General features: G+C 45.8%; 1 protein-coding gene across 1 annotated transcript; it reads left to right on the forward strand.

Annotated features, from left to right (window-relative positions):
* Positions 1–4,673: 4,673 nt before the first annotated feature.
* On the forward strand, positions 4,674–8,538 carry LOC146197233 (uncharacterized). Its single transcript, XM_084597148.1, has 3 exons — positions 4,674–6,194; positions 6,243–6,320; positions 8,303–8,538. The coding sequence occupies exons 1-3, from the start codon at positions 4,751–4,753 to the stop codon at positions 8,536–8,538; spliced, it is 1,758 nt and encodes a 585-aa protein (XP_084453274.1). The 5' UTR covers positions 4,674–4,750.
* Positions 8,539–8,751: the final 213 nt, after the last annotated feature.

Consider the following 8,751-nt stretch of genomic DNA (forward strand, 5'->3'; position numbering starts at 1 on the left):
TTTCACGTGGAACTGTGTTAGACAAGATGCATTAATCGGCTTTCCTAATATTCCTTCGAGTTATCCCAACTGCCTGGCTTCAAGATTAGGAAGGCCTACAAGAAAAAACATGGTTTTCAAACCAAAATAACTGGAAAAACGGCGCAGAAGGAATCACAGTCGTACATGATAATCAATTTTCAGCAATGTGCCCGGAGAGGCGCCGACCGGGGCCCGTTTACGTGTGTGGAACTGACCCATTTTTTCTTTTTTATAAGACATAAAAAAGTTGGAGGTTTGAAACCACGTGGCGACTCACAAATCGAATTCTCTGTCAAAAAAAAAAAAAAAAAACACAAACAAACTGAAACGCTGCCATAGCACAACGTTCAGATGTGAGGAAGGCGGGTGCGAACAACATTCATTCTCGCAAATTAGTCAGCAGAAGGCAAATGGACACAGTTACACTGCTTTCACTTCTTGTCACAACCATGTTTTTTTATACAGGGCATATTGACTTTGGAGTAAAGCATATTCTGTAGAAGTAGTCGAATGTAACTCCAATTTGTGATAATAAAATAAAAAAAAGCTCTAGTTGATTGACCGTTTTGGATAGCTGTGTGGAATGAGTATGAACTTGGAAAAAATAAAGTCGTCGGAGTTACCACTGCGTTATATTCCTGAACGGTACGTTTCAAAATACTCGGTGCAGTCACTAGTGAATAGTCCGTGACGTACATGATTGCGTATCATGACATGCCCTCGTGTCTACTGCTACGGATGTGCACGTTTGGCTAATCGCACAACATATATGGTATGCACCAAGGCATCTGACGACCTCTGAACTTGTATTTAAATATAACAATGAATCCGGGGAGACTTCCCCTCACAGTCGCTCGCAGATAAGGCAAATATAAAGATGCATTGAGCTTGCTATTGTAATTGTGAAAGTTACAGTAAAAAAATAATAAAGCTAGCAGTAAGCATCTGCATTTCGCCGTGAATTAAACCGGCGTTTTTGAGTAAGCACACGGGGAAGGCATCGTCTGGCTTCTTCCAACTGAGTTTTTCTTGTGTTTTTTTTTTTTATTCATAGTAATGCAACGGAAATTCAATGAACTTGTTCTTTCTCTCCTGTCTTCTGGTGAAAAACTTTGTCCTGAAAATATCGTTCATTATGCGAATCGTGCACATTAGCGGGAGTAATTTTAATCATTCACGACTGCATTACTATTACTTTTACTACTGCGTCCAAAATGAACTTGTAACTCATCCACCCGGCTTGTTTATTCAACAAGGATCATGTTGAGCAGTTCACGTAGTCCTCATGCAGTGCGTCACCTGGATTGAACTTTCCGAACGGCCTGCCGTTGGAATGCAGTTTATATAAAATGGTTGCATAGGGCTACGATGTGTGGGGAAAATATAATATATATATATATATATATATATATATATATATATATATATATATATATATATATATATATATATATATATATATATATATATATATATATATATATATATATATATATGCATGTCCTGCCCATTCCCATCTTGATTTCCACTAGAATGTCAGCGACTTGAGTTATTTCTCTGCCCATTTCTGCACGTTTCCTATCTCTTAACGTTATCCCTACCATTTTTCTTTCCATAGCACTCTGCGCTGTCCTCAAATTAAGTAGAACCCTCGTTGTTAGCCTCCAAGTTTCAGTCCCATAGGTAAGTACCGGTAAGATGCAACTGTTATATACTTTACTCTTGAGCGATACCGGTAAGCTGCTAGTCATAATCTGGGAGTGCTTGCCAAATACATTCCATCCCAATCTTTTTGTTATTTCCCTTTCGTGGCCCAGCTCTGCGGTTACTACCTGTCTTAAGTAGACACATTCGCCTACTACTTCCAGTGCTTCGCTACCTAACGTAAACCACTGTTCCTTATAGGCTATTGAACATTACCTTAGTCTTCTGCGTATTGATTTTCAAGCCTACCTTTCTACTTTTCCTGTCTAGGTCATAAATCATTATTTGCAGTTAATCACCATGGGCATCGCGCTCATCGAAATGGCTATATATAGACGACTTCGCTCGCAGATATGGCGGCGCAGTGTGGTATCAACCGCCTGAGGACATGACCTGATCACGCACTATATACCACCATTTCCTTCTTCCCACAGTAAGAAGTGTATTATTTTTAATTTATTTATATTTTTGTATTTTTTAGCAAAGTATTTTAGCAGAGCGGGGAAACGAAATATCAAAGACACAAAACAATTGCAATGTACAAACGAACAGTGGCAGGTTGAAGCAAAACATCGATAAAAACAGCCTCCTAAAAACACTATTACCTAAGGACGGAAGCAAATGATGTCAGTGAAGATTGCAAAACTTAAGTGCTACCCTGCACTTAAGAGCTGAGGTAATTCTTCCATAAAATATAATATATATTTTATATTTTATGGCTACGATGTGTGGGGAAAATATATATATATATATATATATATATATATATATATATATATATATATATATATGTGTGTGTGTGTGTGTGTGTGGAAAATATTATATATATATATATATATATATATATATATATATATATATATATATATATATATATATATATATATATATATACCTCTTACCGGTATCGCTCAAGAGTAAAGTATATAACAGTTGCATCTTACCGGTACTTACCTATGGGACTGAAACGTGGAGGCTAACAACGAGGGTTCTACTTAATTTGAGGACAGCGCAGAGTGCTATGGAAAGAAAAATGGTAGGGATAACGTTAAGAGATAGGAAACGTGCAGAGATGGGCAGAGAAATAACTCAAGTCACTGACATTCTAGTGGAAATCAAGGAGAAATGGGAATGGGCAGGACATGCATAGCACGAAGAAAGGATAACCGATGGTCGCTTAGGGCAACAAACTGGATTCCAAGGGAAGGAAAGTGTAGCAGGTGCCGGCAGAAAGTTAGGTGGATGGATGAGGTTAATATGTTTGCAGGGGAAAGTGGATGCAGCTAGCACAGGACCGGGTTAAATGGAGGAGTATGGGAGAGGCCTTCGCTCTGCAGTGGGTATAGTCAGGATGATGATGATGATGATGATGATGCCCATAAAGCAAAACACTAGTAAGTGCTACTTGTATTTATACCGCACAGTAAATGAAACCGCATGACCTGCACTGTGCGAAAGGTTGAATTTCTCTAATACTTGAAAAGCAGATAATAGTTTGGAAGCGTCATTGTTCCCTGCAGCCTTGCACCCAGATGTCCGAGAGAAATATATTACAGCCTATCACTGTGATTCCAACCGAGATAATTGCGGGATTTACTATTTAGCACCTTACAAGGATTTACCAAATTTTGACCTATTTCTTTGCAGTTGCATATCTATAATGATTAAAATACGAGTACAGCTACTTTCAATGATTGCTTCTCGATTTATTCGGATGCACATTATGACCACTCTCGTGATATTTTTTTGCAAACATGCCGAAGAGAAGAGACTGCCCAAGGCTCGAGCTGCCATCCGCAGCCAGTTTATTGTTTTCGGCATGGCATATGCGGTGTTACAAGGAATACTCACCAACATCGTAGCCTTTCTTAGCTGCTCCAAGACGGCAGACAGCAACGATAGATAGATAGATGTATTTATTGAAAAGAAAAGGCAGAGAGGTTGGCCGGAATAATTCAAATCTGGCCTGCTACTCTGCACGGGGGAAGGGGAAGGAGAGAAGAAAGAAGGTCATGATGGGTGACGATGTGGGAGAATGCATATGAAATACATAATACAGACACAGCTTGTTTTACAAGCGCGAATCAAGTCCGCTGGCGCACAAAAAACGGCAAAGAGCACGCACTGCCTGGACACCCTTCCCCTTGTCCTGCCAAGCGCCCAGCAGCAGTTCCTCCGACAGAGGCCTCTTGTCTAAAGGCTTCAAGGAAGCCGCTAGTACACCTCTTTCGCGCGCATACGCTGGGCACACCAATAATATATGGTCCACAGTCTCTGGGATGCCACAAGTTTGACATTCCGGCAAGTCCATCTGTCCAATTAAATGTAAGTACTTGTGCGTGAAAGCCACGTTTAAACGAAGTCTGTAGTAAGCATGCCTGATGACGCGGAATATCACGCGGAACATAAAATTTTAATGTTTGATCGGGCCTTCTTAGACGAATGTGTCGGGCGTCTGGCTGTGCCCAGTAAGCTGCTGTAGCATTATTCATACAACTCGTAAGAAGGCACGTCGTGTCACCTCTTGAAAAAGGCACAGCTGTTTGGAGGCCATTGATGAGTGCGCTTTTCGCTTCAACATCGGCCTGTTCATTCCCATGGAGCCCGCAGTGGGCAGGGATCCATTGAAACCTTATCCTGTGGCCTTGCAGCTGGGCAGATGTGAGGAGTTCCATAATGTTTAGTGCCAGGGACTGATAGGCAGTGTGGCGTAAGAAGTTTTCCAAAATTTGTAATGCCGTTTTTGAGTCCGTTAATATATACCATTTTTGAGGTGGTTCCGCACATATGTAGCGAATAGCTTTCCGAATGGCTACAAGTTCAGCAGCGGTTGATGTAGAGGTATGTGTAGTGTTCATGGGCAACACTAGGTGCCCTTAATTAAGTGTTGTCAATACCCATCAACAGATGGCAATCACTTAAATAAAGACAGTCTCGTGTGGCATGAGCTGAGTGATCTATTCCCGCGGTCGTGCGCCGGCCAACACGACAACCTGGCGACGAGGTAATTGGATACCACGCAAGGATGGCTTCAGCCGCGCTTTCGCCGCCGCCGCCTTTTCTCGCCACCCCGGGCACTCCTGCCATACCATGGCACCGCTGGATACGCCTATTCGAAAATTTTCTTCTCGTGTCCGAAGCTGCCGAGCTGCCTGCAACCCGCCGTCGAGCCCTGTTGCTGCACTGCTTGGGACCAGAAGGACAACGCATTTTCGATGTGCTTCCACCGCCAGTGACGCCCCAGTTGCCGCCGTCCAAGCAAGTGACCTCCGGAACAACTGCAACCGCCGAAGACGCCGTAGCGACGCGTCTCCCGGACGAATACGACGTGGCCCTCGACACTCTGGCACGACATTTCGCCGAGACGCACAACGTTCGACTAGAACGCCACCAATTCCGCGAACGCCGTCAGTTACACGGTGAGTCCATATCCGACTTTGTACTCGCACTTCGAGAACTGGCAGCGTCTTGCAATTTCGGAAAGCAAGCCAACGAAAACATGTGCGAGCAGTTCATTACTGGAGTCGCATCTCCACAGTTAAGGGAACGCCTGCTCTTAGAAGGCGACGCGCTAGCGTTCGACCGTGCCGTTGAAATTGCGCTACTTCGTGAGCGAGCTCAACTCGAGTCTGAAGCTTTCGCCAACCCCGTTCAACGCATCGTACAGCAGCAGCCACGCCGGCATAACGCAGTCGGATGGAACGCGCAAGATAACCGGCGTTTCAGCAATAACGACGGACGCTCCGGTAACCAGAACAGGCCCAGTTTATCACGCGTTCGTTCTTCTGACCAGCATACTTCAGACACGGACGCCGCCTTTGTTACGTTCAGCGGAAGCCGGAAGAAATGCGGTAATTGCGGTACTACTGGTTGCGATCCGTCAGTTTGTCCCGCTCGCGGTAAAACCTGCTTCGCATGCGGCCGCCGTGGCCACTTCATGCAAGTCTGCCGTAATCCCCGCAGCGCACAAGGACGACGCCCAGCTCAGGTCCGCGAAGTGGTACCTGAACAAGATGCACCAGGACTCGTAAGCATTCTCACTGTTCACGGAAACAAGAACATTGGTGTTTACATTGACGTGACAGTCGCGCCAATCACTTCCAGTTCGCAACCGCGCGCTGTAAATTTTTTAGTCGACACTGGATCAGCTGTGTCAATTATGAGAGAGGAAGAATTTCAAAGCATGTTCGAAGACAAAATACCCTTGACTAGCTCAAAACTTACGTTGCTGGACTTCCAACGCAGGAAGATTCCTGTACTGGGCCAGTTTAGGGCTAGCGTGTCTTTCAAGAAAAAAACAGCTGTGATAACAATTCATGTCACACCCGGGCGGACTTCCCTTCTTGGTCTGGACGCTGTGCAAGCTTTAGGACTTTGTATTCTGGGCACGCAGCTACGTTGCCTGCACATGGCTGCCGAAGAAGGTTCAGAACCTATCAGCAATGAGATGGCAGGCCCTCCAAAATTCGGTATGCCAGCTCTGTTATGGTCAAAGTTTTATCATTTGTTCTCACCAGGCCTTGGACTGGCCAAGGGCGTTCAACACGAAGTCAAAATGAAGTCTTCTGTCTCTCCAGTTGTGCAGAAGCTCAGACGTTTGCCACTTTCTCTGCGCAAACCTGTTAGCGACGAGCTTGAGCGCCTTCTTTCCGACGATGTCATCGAAAGGGTTAATGCCTCTGAGTGGATCTCTCCTATCGTTGTAGTCCGCAAGAAAGACGGCAGCATCCGCTTTTGCGTTGACTTGAGGGAGGCAAACAAAGCTATTGTTGTCGACAGCTTTCCGCTGCCTCATATGGAAGAGCTATTACACTCGCTGAATGGAGCACGCTACTTCTCGAAGCTCGATTTGGCCTCCTGGAGCAAGTTCTTCAGCGTATATCCGAAGTTGGAATGAAACTTAATGAAAAGTGCATCTTTAATGCATCTGAGCTACCGTTCCTTGGGCATCGAATCAGTGCGGAGGGAATAACACCCCTACAAGATAAAGTAGACGCAATCGTCCACGCTGCCACCCCCACAGATGCAGGCATGCTGCGCTCGTTCTTGGGTCTGATAGAGTACTATGCCAACTTTATCCCTCACCTGGCTGAAGAGGTAGAACCTATGCGTAGGCTACTTCGCAAGAACATTCGTTTTGAATGGGATGACGCTGCCGAAAAGAGTTTTAAGAAAATAAAGAAGCTTCTTGCTTCACACAAAGTTCTGCGAATGTTCGACCCGACGCTCCCAGTTATTGTGGCTACAGATGCGTCTGCGTATGGTTTGGGGGCAGTACTACAGCAAGCTGACGGCCCACATGTTCGGACTGTTGCTTTCGCATCCCGAACGCTCACAGAGACAGAGCGAAAGTACTCGGCAGGAGAGCGGGAGGCCTTGGCCTGTCTGTGGGCGTGTGAGAAATGGCATATTTATCTGTGGGGACGACCATTCACTTTAGTAACGGATCATCAAGCACTAGTGTCTTTGCTTTCGACACAAAGCACAGGACAGCGACCACTTCGCATCACAAGGTGGACCGCTCGTTTGCTACGTTACAACTTCACTGTTCAGTACAGACGTGGGCAACACAACACGATAGCGGATGCCTTGTCCCGGTTACCTGTTGCAGACACAGAAAATGGTGTTCAAATTGAAGAGGAAATCGTGGCCCTCGTAACATCCTTGATTCACAAAAATGACCAACTTGCTACAACCGAGGATTGCGAGCTACAAGAAGTTGCTCATTTTGTCCAGACATCATGGCCACCCAAGAAAAGATTGACAGCAGAGTTGTCTCCTTATTATGAGGTTCGTGAGGAACTCTCCATCGCCGACGGCCTCCTCATGCGCTCGGAACGCATTGTAGTTCCAGCGAAGCTCAGAGCTGCGCTTGTTCAGCTGGCCCATGAATCGCACCCGGAAATAGTGAAGACAAAACAACGTCTTCGGGAGAAGTACTGGTGGCCAGGCCTAGACAAACAGGTCGATACTGCTATCCGCAGCTACATGATCTGCCAAGCCGCAGACAAAAATGTCAAAACGTATTCTGCTCCACTGCAACCAGTGCCCCTTCCAGACAGACCATGGAGCAAGATAGCAATTGACATTGTTGGCCCATTTGAGCGTGCATCAGCAGACTGTCGATTTGTAATATCTTTAGTTGATTACTTTTCTAGATGGCCAGAAGTTGCTTTCTGCAGGGATGTAACCTCCCGTACAGTAATGGATTTTCTCCTATCGATATTTGCACGGGAAGGATACCCTGATGAGTTGGTCTCAGATCATGGACCACAGTTTACATCCCGAGAATTTGAGTCATTTCTTCAAGACAGAGGAATCAAGCACATATTTTCTGCCGTGTATCACCCGCAAGCAAATGGCCAGGTGGAAAGGTTTAACCGTGTGCTCAAATCATATGTCCAGGTTGCCATATTGGAACAGCAACCAGTAAAAACAACTGTCACACAGTACTTGGGCGTCTATAGAGCCACCCCTCATAGTGCCACTGGAGTCTCTCCTGCTGCGCTTCTGCATGACCGGCACATGAGGACATCCTTGGACGTGATTGGACATCCCACTCCGACTTTCTTCGCAGACCCCGCTCAGGAAATGTGCTCGCTTCGGAAGAGGGTAAAGGAGTACCAGCGCAAAAATAAGGTGTATGCTGACCGACGAAGAGGGGCCCGAGTACCAAAGTTCCAAGTCGGAAAGTATGTGAGAGTTAAGAAACCGGTCCCCGGTTCGAAAGGATCTCCAAGTTTTGGACCACCGCTGAAAATCCTCAAGCGAATAGGACGTTGGTCCTTCGTCCTGGAGGATGGGCACACCTGAAACGCCTCGCAGTTGACCGCAGTACCAATGGAGGCATCGCCACAGCATGCGGTGCTAGACGAGGCCCACAGTGACCGAGCTGCACAGACATCTGTCGAAACATCACTGCCGTTTGAGCCATGTCAGTCAACATCACCAGGTCAACTACAACAGAGTTCACAACACACGCGACATGCTTCAAGTGATGGTGATGGTGGTGATAGTGATAGTGCT

This window comes from Amblyomma maculatum, chromosome 3 (genome assembly GCF_055883805.1).
Source record: "Amblyomma maculatum isolate TAMU_Amacu chromosome 3, ASM5588380v1, whole genome shotgun sequence".
In the NCBI taxonomy this organism is placed as follows: Eukaryota; Metazoa; Arthropoda; class Arachnida; order Ixodida; family Ixodidae; genus Amblyomma; species Amblyomma maculatum.

Bases quoted from the DNA above. Each gene is read 5' to 3' on its own strand.
- LOC146197233 (XM_084597148.1), top strand. From the start codon at position 4,751: ATGGCTTCAGCCGCGCTTTCGCCGCCGCCGCCTTTTCTCGCCACCCCG. The intron at 6,195-6,242 runs GTATGCCAGCTC...TGTTCTCACCAG, and splicing joins GGCAGGCCCTCCAAAATTCG to GCCTTGGACTGGCCAAGGGC. The intron at 6,321-8,302 runs GTTTGCCACTTT...CTTTCTTCGCAG, and splicing joins AGTTGTGCAGAAGCTCAGAC to ACCCCGCTCAGGAAATGTGC.